The sequence below is a fragment of the Galeopterus variegatus genome, unplaced genomic scaffold (genome assembly GCF_000696425.1).
Source record: "Galeopterus variegatus unplaced genomic scaffold, G_variegatus-3.0.2 Scaffold1925, whole genome shotgun sequence".
NCBI classification, from domain to species: domain Eukaryota; kingdom Metazoa; phylum Chordata; class Mammalia; order Dermoptera; family Cynocephalidae; genus Galeopterus; species Galeopterus variegatus.
Window position 1 is genome coordinate 108,831 of NW_007728036.1, and position 21,875 is coordinate 130,705.

The 21,875-nt window shown below is 35.2% G+C and overlaps 1 protein-coding gene across 1 annotated transcript in view; it reads left to right on the forward strand.

The window, feature by feature from the left end:
• Positions 1-21,875, forward strand: part of TNKS2 (tankyrase, TRF1-interacting ankyrin-related ADP-ribose polymerase 2) — a 63,178-nt gene that overhangs the window by 13,737 nt on the left and 27,566 nt on the right. The window contains exons 4-13 of the mRNA XM_008579616.1: positions 2,649-2,744; positions 5,412-5,448; positions 5,629-5,704; positions 6,076-6,170; positions 8,054-8,120; positions 12,906-13,171; positions 16,472-16,505; positions 17,397-17,488; positions 17,576-17,654; positions 20,381-20,617. Of these exons, the coding sequence (XP_008577838.1) occupies positions 2,649-2,744; positions 5,412-5,448; positions 5,629-5,704; positions 6,076-6,170; positions 8,054-8,120; positions 12,906-13,171; positions 16,472-16,505; positions 17,397-17,488; positions 17,576-17,654; positions 20,381-20,617 (1,079 nt within the window). The remainder of the gene's footprint in view (positions 1-2,648; positions 2,745-5,411; positions 5,449-5,628; positions 5,705-6,075; positions 6,171-8,053; positions 8,121-12,905; positions 13,172-16,471; positions 16,506-17,396; positions 17,489-17,575; positions 17,655-20,380; positions 20,618-21,875) is intronic.

Below are 21,875 nucleotides of genomic sequence, written 5' to 3' on the forward strand. Positions count from 1 at the left end.
ATTTAATCTAACCACTATTTACTGAGTGTGTGTGTTTGTGTGTTTTAAAGCCAGTCACTTTTAGCAATGGGGATTGTATACCAACTTCAGTGACACTAATATTAATAAGTTTTGATAACCCACTATCATCAGACAGCCCTGTGTATGTTTTTAGGTGTGGTACTGAACCTAAATTTTTCTGGAGAATAGAATACAAAGTTCCTGTTCTCTAGGAACTTTCATTCTCTTAGGAGATAAATACACAAAGAACCAGATAAAGGCATGGTGGAAGTGAGCAGAGAATATTAGAGGATAGCAAGCACAGTACTTGGCCTGAGTCAAGGCCCTACTTCCTGGGTCTTTCCAGAAAATAGATGGAGAAAAGTTTAAAAGGTAGGGGCTTCTTTGTAAAGAGCTTTTAATTCCAAGGTAAGGAGCTTGATATTTTGATATTACTATTTAGGCAGTGTGGAATATTGAAGATTTTTACAGAAGGGAACAGCATGATGAGAGTATGTAGTATATTTTAGAAAGAGTAATCTGGCAGGGGGCAGGGTAGGATGGATGGCATCAAGGAGACTAGTTAGGAAGCTGTTGAATAACAAATATTCTAGGTGAGAAATGATGAGATGATGACCCAGGGTGGTTATAGGAGAACAGAAACGACAGGATAAGTCAGGAAGCAATTGGAGGAAAAATGATCAGTCGTATAGAGTACTTGAACCAACAAGCGTGACAGGATTTGCTTGACAGGTTCATCAGTGACAGAAAATTAATATATGAGACGCTGTTTGAGAGTTTTCATTAACCTGATATGTACTTTTCTGAGCCTAACAGAATCATGGATTTTAGATTCATTGCCACCTCAGCTCCGTTATTTCCTAATGCAAAACAAGGACAGGTGAAATCCTTAACATAGAAAGCCAGTTTTGTGCACTAGGAAAAGTCCAGGGGCTCTATGCTGGACTTAAATTGGTCTTCTCTCCCCCTAAAATCCCAAACACTATTGATTCCAAATTCACCAGCTTAGTTTAAATTAGTTCATTTATAAAGATGCAAAATGGATTACCTAGTTACCTCTGCCCAATTCTCGTTTTCTATTCATTATCTTAAATTGTTACTGCCCTATTTGCAAATCTGCTCTTTACCACATAACACATCCCTGGTACCTCAGAGTTCTCAGACATATAAATAATTAGTTTTAATAATGTTGAGTTTTCTTTTTTTTTTTCCTTTTTGTCTTTTTTACTGACTGGTAACGGGATCGCAACCCTCGGTGTCGCACCCGTACCGGGGACCGGCAACGGGATCGCAACCCTCGGTTGTTGGCGCCCGCACCGCGCTCAGCCACTGAGCGGGAACTGGTCTCCACATGGGATCCGAACCCTCGGCGGGAGCACCACCATGCTCCCAAGCGGCGCATTCTCCAGTGCTCCACTGGGCCGGCCCAATAATGTTGAGTTTTCTAAATATCGTTATAGATCTGCACTATCTAATGTGGTAGCTGAGGACTTGTGATGTGGCTAGTCCAAATTGAAATGTGCTGTAAGGGGAAAATACATACCAGATTTCAAAGACTTACTACAAAAAAAAAAGTAAAATATCTCATTAATAATTTTATATTGATTATAATATAAATATAAATATTGTATATATTGTGTTAAAGTGTGTTTAAATTAATTTAAACTTTTTATTTTTTAATGTAGCTACTAGAAAATGTTTAATCACATATGTGGCTCACATTTATGCTTTACATTTTATTTCTGTTGAACAGCACTGTTATAGAGAGTAGTAGAGCAGAGTGGAATTGAAACCTATCAAAAAGTAGGAGCTGAGTTTCCTCTCTGCTTGTATTTGCCTGACTCCCCCAGCTCCTTATTTATAGAGTGTGCTGGAATATCTTTATATTGTTATTTAAATAACAATAAAATACAGAGCATAACACAAAGCTTCTCTTTTTCTGTGCCTTAGATTATAATGTAGCAGCTTTGATTTGGGGTTTGTTAACCCTGCAGAGAATATTTGGACTTTAACTCAAAACTTAATGTAATTAACCTTAAAAAACTAAGTACTCAACTGACAACCATATCCATATATCCCTTGGTTAAGATTTAACAAAGAAAAATTGTCCTTGTAGGGAATAATTTACACCTTCGTTTCAGCGTACACCTACTCCATTCCTTAGACTAGTGTACCTTGCTGTTAAAGTGCAATGTATTATGGTGTCATTAATGGACAAATCTGAGCAGCCTCCTTCTATTGATTAATTTTATTCAGGTTTCTTGAAGAATAGGGAGATGATAACTGTTGGTCTTACAGAATTTATTGAAAGCATAAAGAAGCTATCCAGTTTTGTTTTATATTTTTAAAGAATTTAGCTGTGTGATTTTTTTAATCCTATAGATACCTATTTCTGAGCTATGTTTTACCTTTAGATATTTCATTTCTGTCATGGTACAGTAGTCTTTCTAATGTGTCTTTAATGCATTAAATAATGGAATATTTTATATATGCTTATATTTAAAATATAACATTTACCATACTATGAGGATATGAAAGGTTTTTAAACTAAACTTTGAGACTTCGGGGCCAGAATTTTTGGGAAAATGCTTTACTAAAATCAAGTTGTCATGATTACCATTTTGAAAGGTAATATTGTTGTTTTGCAGTGCTCTTACAGCATGGAGCTGAGCCAACCATCCGAAATACAGATGGAAGGACAGCATTGGATTTAGCAGACCCATCTGCCAAAGCAGTGCTGACTGGTAAGTCTGTGTACACTCTTTGGTTATTCTAGGAAGAATATAAAGAACAAGCCTGCTAGGTAGATGGTCTACTCCTACAGTTAATGACCTCACTAGATTTTTTAAATAGTATCAGTTCGGTTGCTATTCTACATCTACTCAGTTGACATTTGATTCTTGTCTAAGTAAGATAAAGTTTTTTTTCCTTTTCTTTTCAAATTGATGTTTAAATTTGTCATTGTTGCCTCAAATTTATTTTAAAAAGCATTAACCATTCTCTTGCTCTTCAAAACAGAGGATTATTCTGGGCAGATCATTTCAATACTGTGAAGAGTGCTAATTATTGTACTCTGCTATCACATGTTCATGTCCTTGGAGCCTATTAAGATGTACAAGGCAATAGTGTAGATTGGCAGGCTTTTTTGCGTTGCATCTACTTCACATGTTTTCTTCCTTGTCAGTGTACATTCCTCTTAAGCAGCTCTGCCATATTATTACAAGATTCATATCTACCTTGTGATGACCAGTAGAATCATTTCTAAACTATAAGGCAAGAGCCTGAGGGGTTCTGCTGTGAGCTTTTGTGCTTGGACTTTATGATGTTTCTTCTCACAGTTCCGAGAAAATTTAGACTAATCCTTCAAAGACTTCTAGAAATGTGAGCTATTGTTGTGACTATCTATTCAGTGTTTATTTCCTCCTTCACTATTTCCTGTTATTCCATGCTTTTATCTTTTTAAANATTGTTGTTTTGCAGTGCTCTTACAGCATGGAGCTGAGCCAACCATCCGAAATACAGATGGAAGGACAGCATTGGATTTAGCAGACCCATCTGCCAAAGCAGTGCTGACTGGTAAGTCTGTGTACACTCTTTGGTTATTCTAGGAAGAATATAAAGAACAAGCCTGCTAGGTAGATGGTCTACTCCTACAGTTAATGACCTCACTAGATTTTTTAAATAGTATCAGTTCGGTTGCTATTCTACATCTAGTCAGTTGACATTTGATTCTTGTCTAAGTAAGATAAAGTTTTTTTTCCTTTTCTTTTCAAATTGATGTTTAAATTTGTCATTGTTGCCTCAAATTTATTTTAAAAAGCATTAACCATTCTCTTGCTCTTCAAAACAGAGGATTATTCTGGGCAGATCATTTCAATACTGTGAAGAGTGCTAATTATTGTACTCTGCTATCACATGTTCATGTCCTTGGAGCCTATTAAGATGTACAAGGCAATAGTGTAGATTGGCAGGCTTTTTTGCGTTGCATCTACTTCACATGTTTTCTTCCTTGTCAGTGTACATTCCTCTTAAGCAGCTCTGCCATATTATTACAAGATTCATATCTACCTTGTGATGACCAGTAGAATCATTTCTAAACTATAAGGTAGATTGGCAGGCTTTTTTGCGTTGCATCTACTTCACATATTTTCTTCCTTGTCAGTGTACATTCCTCTTAAGCAGCTCTGACATATTATTACAAGATTCATATCTACCTTGTGATGACCAGTAGAATCATTTCTAAACTATAAGGCAAGAGCCTGAGGGGTTCTGCTGTGAGCTTTTGTGCTTGGACTTTATGATGTTTCTTCTCACAGTGCCGAGAAAATTTAGACTAATCCTTCAAAGACTTCTAGAAATGTGAGCTATTGTTGTGACTATTCAGTGTTTATTTCCTCCTTCACTATTTCCTGTTATTCCATGCTTTTATCTTTTTAAAGCCGAGAAAATTTAGACTAATCCTTCAAAGACTTCTAGAAATGTGAGCTATTGTTGTGACTATCTATTCAGTGTTTATTTCCTCCTTCACTATTTCCTGTTATTCCATGCTTTTATCTTTTTAAAAAACCTTGAGGCTCAAAAGAAGCCTTACCCTAGCAATCAGTACACAGTTCACAATGTGGGCAACAGTTTCGATATTGTTTCACCAAATCGTTATGTTAATTTTAATTTTATTGATTTTATAGTTTGTGTTCATTTGTAAATACAAAAGCTGTAAGCATAGAGGTTATAGTTAATTCTTTTTTGATATCTATATATTTAAGGTAGCATAAATAAATATGATCTTAGTGTTGAAAAATCTTTTGGATTCATAAAGACATTAGTGACTGTGTTCAATTAGTGTTGCTGTAGATTCTTTTGTCATTTCTGTAATGTTAGTATGTTGGGTTTTGTTTGTTTGGGTTTGATTTTGAATAAAGTCATGGATACATTTTGTTTGTTACAAGAATAACATAAGTCATCTTAGGAAACTTGAGGGGAAAAAAGAAAAGGAAAATCTCACCAATAATCTACCATTCAAGACAAACTATTAATATTTTAGTATACTGTAGTTGCTTCTGGGCTTTTCTTTTTCTGTGCATGATTCAGTGTTATATAATGAAGTATGACCACAGCTATATATTGTTTTAAAAAAATCATATCTTTTACTAAACAACATTAACAAGTATTGTTTTTATTTAGTTGTGGTCATACTTCATTATATAACATTGAATCATTTTTTTACTTTTATAACAAAGGTATTTCATGTTCTTCATATAAATATTTTTAAGCTGCACAATATTCTATTGATTAATCATTTTCCACTTATTGGAAATCTGTTTACAAATTGATCTACTATGAATATATTTCAGTGGCCCTTTTGCATAAAACTTACTAATTTTTTAAAATTTCTGCTCCCTGCCAATTCACAGGTGAATATAAGAAGGATGAACTCTTGGAAAGTGCCAGGTGTGTACTAACATTATAGCTATGTACCATGAATATTTTACCATTAAGGTTTTTGTTGTTGTTGTTATTTTACAATAGCAAACTTTAGAAGAGAATAATTTTTTTCAAAGGTCACCATATATATCTCCAAGTAGGATTGATAAAGATTACACATTGCTAAAACATTTTTTTGTGTTCCAGGAGTGGCAACGAGGAAAAAATGATGGCTCTCCTTACACCGTTAAATGTCAACTGCCATGCAAGTGATGGCAGAAAGGTACTTCTTTTGAAACTAAGTCTGTGCTCATCTGGTAACATGAAAATGCATTTATCTTATAAATTAAAATATATTTTAAGAGAGTGCTGATGTTTTCTTTTAAGCAGTAATTCAGATTAATTCCTAAATTTAACATAACTTTATTGATAATAAACATTTTGTTGTTTGCTTTCTATATGCAGTAGTGAACTTATAAACTTTTATACTGTGCCTTTAGTACATATGTTGGCTTTTGTAAAACCAAATTGATAACTATTTAGACCATGAAATTATAATTGGATTTTCTGGTTTTATGTTTAGATGTTTACTTTGTCACATATTTTATTCAGCCATTATTTGAATTACATTAATTTATTTGATTAATATTTCAGTCAACTCCATTGCATTTGGCAGCAGGATACAACAGAGTAAAGATTGTACAGCTGTTATTGCAACATGGAGCTGATGTTCATGCTAAAGATAAAGGGTAAGCGTTTGAACAAAAATGAGGACTTATTTGTTACTGTCCTAACAATCTTTGTAACCTTATAAAAATCATATTTTTTGCTAAATAGTATTAACATTTATTGAGCTTTTATAATATGCAGGTTGCTCTGAGGGCAAAGGGAATTATAAAACCCTAAACTCACCACTCATAGAGTTTACACTATACTTCAGGGAGCATGAAAAGATGCCTACCAATACAAAGAGGTGTCTGCCAAGTGCCAGGTGATAGAAGCATAGTACTACCAGAGTTCCCAGGAGGGAAGTATCAGTGATGGCTGGAATGGTTGGGAAGTCCTTCAGAAGGAGTTGCACTTGAACCCTAAAGGCAAGAAAGCAAAGAGTTTGGAGAACATCACTCTCAAGAGAATTGGTAGAAGTGGAGGTGCTAAAGGAGGTATTACTACACATTTAAGAAACAGTGATTAAGCCAGCTTGGCTGAAACAGATGATTTACATGGGAGACAAATGAAGATTAGGATTGGAAAAATCCTAAGAACCAGATTTTAGAAGACTTGGCATTCTAGCCTAAGGAATTCAGAATGTAGTCTGTGATCTGAAATAAGGGGAGCAATCTGTAGGGTAGATTAGAGAAGGGAGAGACTAAAGGCAAAAATAGCAGTTAGAAAAGTGAGCAGTGGAAGGGTTCAGGCATAATGATTTATAATAATGGTGGCAAAGGAAATGGAAATGAAACCATAGGTGCAAGAAATATGACAGTGTAAGAATGGATAAGATTTGTTGAATATCTGGACATGATGAGAGAGAGGAACAAAAAGAAAACTACTACATTTCAAATTCTGAAGCTGAATGAGTTAGACCCAATGATACACATACTGAAGTACAGGAGAGAAAATTGTTCTGGGGGAAAACATTGAGTTTGCTTTTAGAACCTTTGGTTTTATGAGATGATGATGGGAATTCAAGTGAAAGTATCTAGTAGATAGTTGGGAATAAAATTGGTGCTTAGGCAAGTAAAGAATTGTATATTCAAAAATGGTAAGGAAAGCCTTGAGCCGATAAAGAGAGGACACATAGAACTAAAGACTAAATCACAGGTGGCCATCACTTACCAGAGGCATCATGATGGTAGCTGTGGCAATTAATTGGTGATCACCAAGGAGAAGCTTAAAGACAGTATAGTCAGGGTTTTAAGTTTCCACTGTACCTTCCCATAGAAAAAGTTCTTCATTGATATCATGAAGGAATTGGGTTTCATTTTATTAAGGAATATACCAATTTATCTTTCAGGAGCTCAAAAAAAGTTTCAGAGAAGAGCCCATGTTTGAGCTGAGTCTGGAAAAGATGTGTAGAAGTGAGCCAGACTAAAGCAGGGAGGGAAATCTATTTTACACCCAGGAAGTAGTATATGTATAGATGCACAGGAAACTGCAAGTTTAGCATACCATTATTGAAGGGTAGGGTTAGAGAGGGAATCAGATCATTTTGTGTGCCGTGTTTAATAAGTTGGAACTGTCTCTTGTAAGCAAGGAAGACCACTAAGGATGTTAAAACAAGGAGTACCTTTTAGAAAAATCTGGCTACAGCTTGGAGGATAAATTCGAGTGGAGGCTATTTCAGTAGAGCAGGGGAGAAATAATAATAACTAAGGCAATGGCAGTTACCAGTAGGGAAAAAAGGAAGATGTATTTCAAAGAGACTTGGCAGTTAGAATTGTTAGGACTTAGGGTTCAAATGGATGTTACCAAATTTTGTACATTTTTATTAGAAGGTCACATAAGCCATTTGCTATTTAAATCTAAATGTAAATTTAAATTAATTCAAATTAAATACATTTTAATTTATATGTTTCCCTAGGCCTAGGGAATTTGTAATAACACAGGCTTTTTCACCCTCTCATTGTAGTGATCTGGTGCCATTACACAATGCCTGTTCTTATGGTCATTATGAAGTAACTGAACTTCTGGTCAAGGTTAGTTTTCTTGTCCCTTCCTAGTTATTTTCTGTATTTACATAAAATTACTCAAAATACATATTATATCTGCTTTCTTCTGTTCTTAGTGCTTGATGGAAATAGAAAGAATGTTTATAATCTTTATAAAATGTATATGATTGATCAGCATCTAATGGCTTTGAGGTTTTTGAGATACCGTATGATTTTGTTTTTGTTTTTTTGGCAGCTGGCCAGTGTGGGGATCCAAACCCTTGACCTTGGTGTTATAACACCATGCTCTAACCAACCATGCCCCCATATGATTTTAAATATAAAGTAGCACTAGCATCTTGTGAATAGCAGATTAAGTGATTCTGTAATTCGTAGCTAAAGGTGAAGTTTCAAAACTCCTGAAAATTAATATCATAAAGCAATTTTTAGTGAGTTGTATATTATTAAAACCACCAGTTATATTTGCAAGATTTGCCACCAATCGTACTTTGATTTGAAGCAGAATCACTTGGTAAGCTTCACTTCCAATATGCTGGTCAGCTATTGTTTAACAAACAGGTTCCCAAGACTAGCGAGAAATTTCTTATTTTGACCCCTGTTGTGTGGAAGTAGAAGATATATATTATCCTTGAGAATGGATCCAAGGGTATTACCAATGCTTGTTTCCTTCTGTCCCCCGGTCTCTACATATGGATTTGCCCACATTCTTGAGACTTCTCTTACCCTGCACCCAGTCTACCTGTTCATTACTTTTCCTCACTCTCTCAGCAGCTGTTATGGGAAGAGAAACGGGAAGCTTGTGTCCAATGCCTCTATGCTTCCTTTTGGGCACGTGCCACCTTTGGAATACATTTTCCTACAGAAAGAACCTTGTGATAATGATTAGACAGGCTGTGTAGCATATAAGCCTTTTACAGTTTATAACGTGGTTGTAATATTGTACATTTGTAGCAGCAGTGCTTTTGCTTCTTGTAAAACTGAATCTTGAGTTCAACAAAACATTTGGAATGTTACCATGAGTAAGAGTGAGCATCAGACAGAGTGCACTGGGACTTACAGACAACTGAGTGGTATTTTTACTAAGATCTCTTGTTTTACTAAAAAAGAATGGAAGCCTGACTAGGTCAAACTTAGAGAGGAGGTTAGCTGAGTTGAGTGTGGAGGCAGTTACCAGAGTAGTAAAGTTCAGGAAAGTCAGGAGAAAGCAATTAGATAGGGATTTGGAATATAGGCAGAGGTCCTGGGCAACTCTCGGTCAATTGTCAGCTCTTGCTGAAGAGTCTGGCTAGCAGAAGCTGGCATTTTTTTTTCCCCCAGTGGCTAGCTGGTGCAGGGTTCCAAACCCTTGACCTTGATGTTACAAGCTGTGCTCTAACCAGCTGAGCTAACCACCCAGCCTGGAAGTTGGTATTTAACAGCAAACATTCAGTGATTGCTTTCCATGACCGGGGCACTGATAGGCATGGAAGGCACTAAGACATGATCCCTGGGCAAAGCCTTCAAGTAATTAAGGTGTGGCACTAGCAGGTACAAGAATAACAAGGGATTCTCTTAATTTTCTTTTTCCTCATAGCTGCTAAGTACAAGGTAACAAAATAGATGGATCTAGCTAGAATTAAGAGGAAAATTCTTTCTGTTAGATTCATAATTAATTAAACAACTGTGCAGAAAGTGTTGACTGATAACTTCTTTGCTTGGAAGGGAATGTTGGAATCTCTAAAGGACTACCACAGGGTCTATCTTTGCCATTATTGTGGTCCACATTTTTATTGTTGACTTGATAAAGAATTAGAAGGGATGCTTATAAAATTTGCAGATTAATATGAAGCTAGGAAGGATAACATATTCAAGTTGATATAATCAAGGCTCAAAACCATCCTCATAGGCTCTAAGCTTGGGTTGAAGCCAGTAAAATGACATTTAACAGGGATCAATTAGGAAAATTAAGTTCACAAAAATAAGTTGCACAAAAACAAGGTGTGAGAAGAGGACATACTTTGGTGTTTACTTCACGTTTTAATAAAATTCTAAAGGTTTTTAATTACCCACTAATTCAGTATAAGTGTAAAATGTGATGTGTCTACTTAAAAAGCTATCATGATTTTATGTGCATAATAGAAGTATGTCAAGAGCAAATGTACTAGTGAATGTACTGTACTCTGCACAGGCAAATCATGTTGGGAATCTATTATTGTCTTAGGCTTTTGATATTTTTTTAAATGAATTTTTTAAACTAAAGTACATTTAGTTGAGGTCCACCAAGATGATAAGAAATCTGGAAACGATCTGATATGAAGGATGAGTGAAGGAACTCGTTTAGGTGTTTAGACTGGAAAATAAAAACATAAGAGTTGCCTTAAAACATTGCAAAGAAGAGTATTGATCTCTTTTGTTGCAAAGACAAATGGATCAAAGTTAAAAGTGCATACTAATGTAGAAAAGAACTTCCTAACAACAGGAGTTATCTAGCAATTATTATAAATAGCCATGTTAGTTGAGCATTAGCTTCTCATAGTTGAAACTACTAAAGGAGTAAGTAGCTGGTTCACCTTCTGACAGGAGTGCTGTGGAAGAGATTCTTTGTTTGATAGGAGGCAGAACTAGTATGACTCCTGTGGTCCATCCAACTCCACTACTTGCAAATGGCTAAAACTTAAAAGTCTGACAATACAAGGTGAAAGCAAGGATGTGGAGCCAATGGAACTCAAACATTGCTGGTAGCAATGTAAAATGGTACAGATACTTTAGAAAATTGTTTGGCAGTTTCTAATAAAGTTAAACATACACATAAAGAAAAAAGTTCAAACAGTACAGAAAAATTGACTCCCCAAAAGGGAATACTATTATTAGTTTGAGAACATCACTGCCCAAAAGGCAATACTATTATTAGTTTGAGAATCGTTCCAGAAAAAAATTTTATTCATATACTGGCATGTATTATATGTAACTTTTTAATTGTCATCGATGGTGCATATCATTTGCCTTTTGTAGGGTTATAAAAGTTATAAACACTTCTAGTAGAAAATTTGGAACCCACTGAAAAAATAATACCACCATCCAGATAAAAACCACTTGGTGTATTTCCTTCCAGTATTGCGGTTTTTTCAAAATTAGATCTAAATTGAATAAAGTATTTAAAGTGAATAAAGTCTCTACAAGCTACTTCCCTGATAGAGGTGACAATAACTCTGGGGCTATAACAAAGTAGATGCAGGGAAGTCTAAGGAAAATGGGAGTTACTAGGGGTAAGTGGTAGAAAATAGGAGAGAGAATGGTGTATGATCAGGGGCTACCACTAACGGTAGAAATTTGAAAGGAAAAAAGTTCTATGGTATGAATTGCAGAGTGTGCTTTGGGTAGGAGAAGATAAGTAAATTGATGTGTTTCAGGGCAAATTCAACTGATGGTAGCCTTACTTAATATCTTTTATGGTAAATTTTCTTCCTTATGCCATAATGTAAATTGTATGAAATTTATGTAAAAATCTACCTGTAAAACATTTTGGACCTTTTTGCTACTTAACTTGTAAAAAGATATCCAAGTTAAAAAAAAAAAAAAAAAACAGCAAAGCTGCAGACTAATAAGAAATGCTAGTGCAAAATTAAAACTATGCGTTAAAATGGTACAGAGAAACTTGGAAAGACGGACATCATGGAAAATTTTCTGGTCTGAAAAGCTAATACTACATGTTGTTTTCTCCCATATATCCTGCTGTTAAACAACTTGTTTTTGTTACTAACCTTAAAACATACTAGCAGTTAAGTATTGGTGGGTAGTTACAGTGCAGGATCAGTTTCTGTCACTTTTCCGGTGATTTCAAGCCCTGTGCTAGGATGATGCAGAGGAGTAGGGGTGCATTTTCAGGTAGATATGATTGAGAATTCTTGGAAATAAACTATTTTCCATTCTCTGTGCTTTCCTGATATATGCAGCAAAGTCATGAGGATCAGATGGTCTTTATGAGTAACAGCACGTTAAAATCAGAGAACAAATTTTATGTGTGCTGGGTATTTAGATGTATAGTGCAGCTTTGCTTTAAAATTATCCAGAACTTTTATTCCATGAATTTTCACCATGACAGCATGTGTTCATAGAGAGACTTACATAGGAATATTCATAACAACTTATTCATAATAGTCAAAACCTGGAAATAGTCTAAAGGTTCTTAACAGGATGGTAGATAAGTACATTGTAATATGTCTGTACAACAAATTGTTCCTCAGCAATGAAAACAAACTTCCAATATAGCACCATGAACAACTCTCAGAAACATGTGCAAAAGAAGCTAGACACAAAAGTACATACTGTATTCTTTCATTTTTATGAAATTCAAGAACAGATAAATCTAATATATGGTGCTAAAAGTCAGAATGAGGGCAGGAATTATCTGTAAAAGGAGCATGAGGAAACATTCTGGAGTAATGAAATTGTCCAATATCTTGATTTGGGTGATGGTATCATGGATGTATACATTTTTCAAAACTTATCAAGCTATACACTTAAGAATTGTGCATTTCACTATATGTAAGTTATACCTCAAAAATGGAAAATATTAGTTCTTGGAAAAGATGGCAGGTTAAATCTAAAGTTTCATTCTTAACTGTTCTTAATAAAAAGAGTTAAATAGGCCCTTATGGGCAGGCCTATCAGTTTTCCATTGGGAAAAGTGTATTCTTTCTAAAATAATTGGCTTAAAAAATGAACTTTGGGAACATAACCTGTTTAAGTTTGCATGATGTTAAATTACACAGTGCTAATAATTCTAAATGCTCTTAAAAATTGAATGTTAAATATATGCCTTTTCTTCCCCAGCATGGTGCCTGTGTAAATGCAATGGACTTGTGGCAATTCACTCCTCTTCATGAGGCAGCTTCTAAGAACAGAGTTGAAGTTTGTTCTCTTCTCTTAAGTTATGGTGCAGATCCAACACTGCTAAACTGCCACAGTAAAAGTGCTATAGACTTGGCTCCCACACCACAGTTAAAAGAAAGATTAGCATGTGAGTATCAAATTATGAATGTTCAGCTAGGATACTGTATCAATAAACTGAGCATTTTTTCTCTCCTGTTTTTAGAAATGTTTAAATAGAATAATGTAATAATGTAATATAGAGCAGTTTCCTTAGCCATGGGTATCTATTGTTGTTTAGGCTAGCATATTTGATCATTAGGAAGTTTCTGCTTACTCTAGGTGCTCTAAAATGAAAATATATTTTTATTAGTTTTTTCAAGTCAAGTTATATGCTTTTTATATGTATTAGATTTATAGAGGGTGTGCTTTTGAAACAAAAGCATTGTGGGGGGGTTGTTGGTTTTGTTTGTGTTTTTTTGTTGTTTGTTTGTTTGTTTGTTTTGTCTGTTATAGGGATCAAACCCTGGACCTTGGTGTTATCAGCACCACTCACTAGCCCACTGAGCTAACCAACCAGCCCTGCATTAGAGTTTTGTTCCAATCTTTGATATGACCTTCTAGTTAATTTGCTATGGAGATAAAATGTTACTTGTAAGATTGCTGTCTTGTAAATACATCCCCATATCTTAACATCTAATTTTCTTTGGTACCTGGGCCAACCTCAGTGGTTTTCTGTCTATTGCCGAAGTAGATATAGTGAAAAATAACCAGATACGGGCTGGCCCGTGGCTCACTCGGGAGAGTGTGGTGCTGATAACACCAAGGCCACAGGTTCGGATCCCATATAGGGATGGCCGGTTAGCTCACTTGGGAGAGCATGGTGCTGACAACACCAAGTCAAGGGTTAAGATCCCCTTACTGGTCATCTTTAAAAAGAAAATAGTAATAATGTAGTGCCCTATTTGATCATTCCACATAGAGGCAGCATTGTCTGGTAGCTTAAAGTGGGGGCTATGGGATCAGATTGCCCAGGTTTGACTCTGGTCTCTGCTCGTAACTAGCAGAGTGATGTTAGGCAAGTAGCTTAATCTCAGCCTCTGTTACCTCCTTTTAAAAGACGAGACAATAATATCTCTCCAGATAGCTCCTCTAAGGATAATAGATAAAGTACATACAGTGCTTGGTACTTAATAAGTAGAAGAAAATATTGTTATTTATTTTATCATTTTTTAATATGATGTAAAAACTACTTCCGGTTTTCCCTATTTGTCTGTTTGATTAAACTTTCTAAAAATAACTTCTTAAAAAGATAATTGCAAATTTAAGGAAAAGTTGACAGAACCATACAAAAATGTCCTGAATCTCCTTCTCTTGGATTCCCTAGTTGTTAACATTTTACATTCACTCCATCACTCATACTCTCTATATGTGTCCCATTATCGTCAGTCTTGTTCTGATCATTTCTGAGAACAAACTGTACCCATAATGTTCCATCATCCCTAAACACTCCAGTGTATGTTTCCAAAAAACAAGGACATTCTCCTACAAAATCAACACCCAGTCCTTCCAATTGGCACAACACAGATCCAATGCACAAATCCTTTTTGAATTTTGCCAGCTTCACAATAATGTCTCTTGTTTTTCTGGTGCAGGGATATGTTTTCCATTTAGATATTGTGATTTTTCTGGCTCCTCCAGTCTAGAACTGTCCCTCAGTCTTTTCCCACATTTCATGCCCTTTACACTTTTAAGGAGTACAGGTTTTTCATTCTGCAGAATGATCTTCAATCCAGACCCACTCAGTGTTTCCTCATGAGCAAACTCTGGCCATGCATTCTTGGCAGGAATGATGCTGTTCTCTTTTCTGCGCATCACAAAAGGAGGTGCACAATGTTGATTTGCCCCCTCGCTGATGATGTTAACCTAGATTGCCTGGTCGAGTTGGTTTCTATGGGCTTTCCACCTTAAGTTCATTAGTTTTCCCTTTAATTGAGTAGTATTTAAAGGGGAAGTTTTTGAAAAAAAACACTCATTTCTTATTAGATGTCCACTTGCCATCGTTGATGACACCCACCTGAACCTACCAGCTCTATTTCCCCATTTATTGTTTAATTATATATGTCAGTATAGAGCCGTAGATTCCTATTTTATTCAGTGGATTATAACCTTTTGCCATCTTTATTTTGATGCTCAAAATGTCACCTGTTTCACAAGTGGGGACTCCTTCAAGTTGGCTCTTATATCCTTTAATGTATTATTCATTGAACATTTCCTTATCTTCTGGCACAATAAGACTATTCCAGGTTCATCTTCAACTTTTCCTGCCCTAGCCCTGTAATCAGCCATTTGTCCAAAAAGCCCTTGGAGAGTGGATGCTGTTTAGAAACTGTGTTAGTCTGTTTGTGTTGCTTAGAACAAAATACACAGAACTGGGTATTTATAAAGAAAAACGGCATTTATTGCTTACAGCTTGTGAGGCTAAGTCCAAAGTCCATGAACACTTCTAGTAGAAAATTTGGAACCCACTGAAAATAATGAAAAAATAATACCACCATCCAGATAAAAACCACTTGGTGTATTTCCTTCCAGTATTGCAGTTTTTTCAAAATTAGATCTAAATTGAATAAAGTATTTAAAGTGAATAAAGTATCTACAAGCTACTTCCCTGATAGAGGTGACAATAACTCTGGGGCTATAACAAAGTAGATGCAGGGAAGTCTAAGGAAAATGGGAGTTACTAGGGGTAAGTGGTAGAAAATAGGAGAGAGAATGGTGTATGATCAGGGGCTACCACTAACGGTAGAAATTTGAAAGGAAAAAAGTTCTATGGTATGAATTGCAGAGTGTGCTTTGGGTAGGAGAAGATAAGTAAATTGATGTGTTTCAGGGCAAATTCAACTGATGGTAGCCTTACTTAATATCTTTTATGGTAAATTTTCTTCCTTATGCCATAATGTAAATTGTATGAAATTTATGTAAAAATCTACCTGTAAAACATTTTGGACCTTTTTGCTACTTAACTTGTAAAAAGATATCCAAGTTAAAAAAAAAAAAAAAAAACAGCAAAGCTGCAGACTAATAAGAAATGCTAGTGCAAAATTAAAACTATGCGTTAAAATGGTACAGAGAAACTTGGAAAGACGGACATCATGGAAAATTTTCTGGTCTGAAAAGCTAATACTACATGTTGTTTTCTCCCATATATCCTGCTGTTAAACAACTTGTTTTTGTTACTAACCTTAAAACATACTAGCAGTTAAGTATTGGTGGGTAGTTACAGTGCAGGATCAGTTTCTGTCACTTTTCCGGTGATTTCAAGCCCTGTGCTAGGATGATGCAGAGGAGTAGGGGTGCAGTTTCAGGTAGATATGATTGAGAATTCTTGGAAAACTATTTTCCATTCTCTGTGCTTTCCTGATATATGTCCTGGGATGATTACCCTTAACATACCAAAGGAGCTCTGTTTACCAGTTAGAATTGGTTGTATTGAGGGTAAAGGAATAATTTTGGTAACAGCAACATCAAAGAATGAATCTGCAGCAAAGTCATGAGGATCAGATGGTCTTTATGAGTAACAGCACGTTAAAATCAGAGAACAAATTTTATGTGTGCTGGGTATTTAGATGTATAGAGCAGCTTTGCTTTAAAATTATCCAGAACTTTTATTCCATGAATTTTCAGTTTTAATTTAATGTACATACATTGATATGGTTACTCATCATTCAGACACTATTGAACACCTGTTGTGCATGAGTATTGTCATAGATGTTGAGGACACAAAGATGTGCACCATGACCATAAGATAATAAGTATTAGGTTTATAACTGGCAAATCTCCACCTCCTGTCTCTTTTCTTCCTTGATACATCATAGATAATAGATACTGCAGCTTTGAACTTCAGAGTGTATCTTTTTCTACCACTGATTTTGCCAAACAGGTCATCCAAGCTCCTTATTCTACTGGAGCAACTAGTTGAGAGAGATAAATACTGCTCAGTTTATCAGCTATTCCATCCGGTGCTATTCCATCTGCCACCAAGCAGAATCCAGAGCTGATGAGTATTCTGTTATTTCTTCATGTAAAGAAACCCCAACCTTTGGGGTGTTTTCTTAACCTTTAAACATATCAGAAGCACCATATTTTTTGAAAGCATGTTGGTCACATTAAGTTTTTCATCACATCAGTAGTGGCTTTTTCAAAGATGTAGGAGAACTATAAAGTTTTATCAGAATCTTTAATAAGAGATATTATTTCATAGGTAGGATTTTCAGACCCTATCAGAATTTGGTGTTTGTTGAGCATTCTCTCCAATAGAAAGTCTTTCAAGAGCAAAGGTAGGTCAAAAATAAAACAAAGAAGTTAAAAAACTTCTTGATTGGAAACACAAATGTTCTTAAATAAAAAATCAGTTATGTGTAGTCCTTGATTAATGCTGCAATTTAAATTATTTAGCATTGTGCAGCTGCATCTCCATATCCCAAAAGAAAACAAATATGTGAACTGTTACTAAGAAAAGGAGCAAACATCAATGAAAAGACTAAAGAGTAAGTATACTTTTTAATAATTAAATATTATTGACTCTTTTTTTTTGGAAAATATATTCATTGTCTGGCTGACTTTTTCTCTTTAAGATTCTTGACTCCTCTGCACGTGGCATCTGAGAAAGCTCATAATGATGTTGTCGAAGTAGTGGTAAAACATGAAGCAAAGGTATACTTCCTTTTTGGTAATCCTTAGTAATCCAATGAGTTATTTTTATTTAGCAGATAAAATGCCTGAGTTCCTAAGCTGTTGAATCTCTCATAAGTATTACCTGTTTTTTCGCTTAATCTGTATTTAAAAATAGTTCTGCAAACAACTTTTTTTGTATCTAATTTTTTGCTGGAAAGTCTGTGGATTTATTCAAATGTATGTTATTCTTATATGTCTTTCCTTCTTCATTCCTTTTAATGACACCCCACTGGTCAAAGTTATCCTTAAGGACTTTCTCTAACATAAATACTTCAGAACATCCTTAACTAAAGATATACTGATTCTGACGTGCCATCTTTTCTAGTCATCTTTTCTCACCCATATCTTCTGTTCCTTGGTTGCAGGGTAACTCTTGTTTCTTACCCCAGCCACAGTCTTTCTTACCCTCTTGTTATTTCTGTAACTAAGCCAGAGATGACAGAGGGAGATAAATTATTTAAATAATTTGACTAAAAACATTATAGCTACCCATGTTGATAAGTTACTGTTCTTTAGTCAGCATTTGTATACAAAGCATTTTATTCTTAGAATACTTATGCTTTCATCATGGCTAGAAATTATCATTTCTTACCCAGGTACTTTTAAAAATACTACTTGGTAAAGATATACATAGCATCCCAGGCTGGAAGAGATGAGTCACTTAATTCAGCAGTTTTCACAGTTTTTAGCCACAGATTCTTACCTTCTTCAAACAAAATCTTTGGTAGAAATTCAGTATATATCAAAGAAAGAATGGAACTGCTCTGCATAAAGGGAGAAGATAGGAATAGAGACCCTGTTTCCCTTGGGTGGGCCCTGAGGCCCTTCCCTAATTGACTTTGCAGAAATAGTTTTCTTATCTGTCCTTTCTTGGACTTGCACTCACTCAAGGAACCACTTAGAATTCTGCAATTTCTTTTCATGTTGCCTCTTGGTGTCCTAATTTCTCTTTGATTTGGGGGATTTCTTGATAATGTATAATCTTGATCTTTCCTATTGTAATTTATTGAATAAAATAAAGTTTATTTCCGTTTGACTGCTTGGCATATCTCATTTGTCTCTCTCTTCTATAACTTTTCGTTAATTGCTTTTTCATACATGTGGTACATTATTTGAAGAATATTTGGATGTGTATTAAATTGGAGTTGTGAAATTTAATGAAACCATTTGACTAGGGTGACCAAACCTCCAGTTTTGTGCAGGTCTTGGGGATTTCTGGGAACACAGCTTATCTGTGTTAAAACCAGGGAAGTCCTGGGCAAATCAGGACAGGTTTGGTCATTGTAACCTTAACAAACAGTGGCACCCAAATAAAATTTCAAGTGGGTGTTTTTTACATTTCAGTGAGTTTGGATATGTGAATAAATAGATTAATTGTCTTGAACATTTTAAATTGATTTTTTCAGGTTCTGTAAGCATAAAGACAAGCTGTTCATAGTCTAATCTTAGTTTCATTGAGAAGGTTATGCTATATTCCTGTTCACATATTCTCTGATTCCATGAATATGAATTGGCCAATGTCTCAAAACACTCTGGCAGCTACAGTATCTACTACTGAGGAATTTAATTTCCCAGTTATGTTTTGAAGAATTATTTCTGTGTTGAGGAGGTAGGGGAGAGAGTAAGATAGGGAGAGTCTTACAGGTGATTTTTTTTATTGTCAAAGCCACAATCAAGTTGAAGGAATTTGAAAGAGTAACTGTATACCCACCACCTAGATTCTTTCACTGACATTTTACTATATTGTTTTATTAAATATCCATCAATTTCTCCCTCCATCCATTAATATATCTTATTTTTGACACATTTCAAAGTAATTTGCAGATTACTGTATACTTTTCCCTAAATACTTCCACATGCACGTCAACTAGATTTTGGTATTTGTTTACAGGTTTTTTTTAGATGTAAAATTTACATGCAGTGAAATGCACAAATCTTAAATGTACATTTGCTGAATTTTGACTAATGCGTACACCTGTATAACCAGAACTATCAAGATATAGAACATTATCTCATTGCAGAGATACCTGTCCCATCCCAGGCAATCTCTGCCTCTAGAGGTAGCATCATTTTAATTTTTTTCAACATAGATTAGATTTGTGTGTTCTAGGCCTTCATGTATATGGAATCATACAGTATGTACTCCTTGACATAAGGCTTTTTCCACATTTTGGAGATTCATCCATGTCAATCATTTATTGCTGAGTAGTATTCCATTGTGTGAATAAACCATAGTATGTTTATCTATACAGATTGTATTTTACATAATAAATAAGGTAGAATGTTAAGCCAATAAAAAAAAGTTTTAATCCTAATTTAACTCCAACTTTGTTACTAACTGTTGTCTGTCTGAGGGTTATTCTCCACATTTCTAGACCTCAGAGATTCATACATGGATTCAACTTTCTTAGGCAATGTGTAGCTCTAAATACATTGATTCTGTGAATGCTTTAATGCTAAACAAAGCTGTTATTCAGTATCTCACATTTATAACCCAAAATTGGGTCTTTCTTCTGATACCAACCATCATGAATTGGTGAAGTTATGCTCTAGATTTGAGCAAAAGTACTTACTTTGGCACGGGATGATAGGCTTCATAAAAGAATAATTGAAACTTTTAAATTAGTAGCAAGTGTTAAATACATGATTGGATAGCTTTAGATTTTGCACTGCAGGCTAATTTCAACTTTTTCTGCATTGTTAAGGTTAATGCTCTGGATAATCTTGGTCAGACTTCTCTGCACAGAGCTGCACATTGTGGTCATCTACAAACCTGCCGCCTACTCCTGAGCTATGGGTGCGATCCTAACATTATATCCCTTCAGGGCTTTACTGCCTTACAGATGGGAAATGAAAATGTGCAGCAACTGCTTCAAGGTATTAAATGCTTCTGTGAAATTAGTTTTTTAAATTTCACCTTTAAAAATTTTCACATAGCAGGTGTTAGATGTAGGAGTTGGTAATAAAAAGAAAAATTTTGAGAATTTTTGGCTATTTCTTCTTAACTCATTATGCTCTTAATCAACTGATTATACTCAGTGCCCAAATGTCATTGTCATAATTATGCTTTTTTTCCCCAGTAGCATTTTCTGCCCAATCTCTCTGAGTAAATAGATGGCTCTCAAGGTTTTGTTTGTTTGTTTGTTTGTTTTTGACTGGTAAGGAGAGCACAACCCTTGGCCTGGTGTTGCCCGCACCATGCTCAGCCAGTGAGCGCACCAGCCATCCCTATATAGGATCCGAACTCACGACCTCGGCGCTACCAGCGCCACACTCTCCTGAGTGAGCCACGGGGCTGGCCCGTCAAGGTTTTTTAGGAAAGCTCGTAAGAGTAAGATATGGTAGTTGCTATTTCTTTTTAAAGAAAAGAAAACTTAAAAAGATAGGTGTTTCTTAGTACAGAAACCTAGTGATAACTGATACCCCGAATACTGGCCCTATTTCTTCACTCCTTTTTAGATCCTGCATAGTTAAAGCATGTAGATTTTGCACAATGTAACCACCTATTTGACTTACTAAAACATTTAACTATTGAATACACTCATATTCATTACACTTAAAATATTTAGATCAAATATCTATCCATTTGGCATAGATTGAACATTTCAACCTAGAAATCTGGTCCCATAAGTTTTAAAGTATCTTTGCCTACATCTCTACCTTTATTAGAATTTAATGGAGTATCTTTGACATCTCAAAGCTCAGATGAGAAGAATTGTAATAGATCGAGGCTTTCTTTTTTTTTTTTATATCTTTAACGGTCATCCTTGATGATCGTTATGCATGTGATCTGGGAACCACATTTTGAGAAACACTGCTTGAACAGATGAAGGCAGAGTTAATACAACCTCCTGGGATCTGCCAAAGCTGTGAACTATTAAAATCCTTTCAAGATTTCCTTTACTTCCCCATGTACCACACATTTGTTTTAGTGTTGGTTTGGGGGGTGATAACACTAGTCCTATTCAGTTACCTAGTGATAGAATTTACAGTCTTGCCACTTATATGCTAAGTACTATTACATATAGATTTACTTACCTTTCCAACTAGTTTCTTAGAATAAATTATTGAAGTGGAATTTCCAGGTCAAAGGGTAGCATGTAATTGTCAAATTATCTTTTTTTTTTTTTTCCTTTTTGTCTTTTTTTTTTTTTTTTTTTTTTTTTTTTTTTTTTTTTTTTTTTTTTTTTTTTTTTAAAA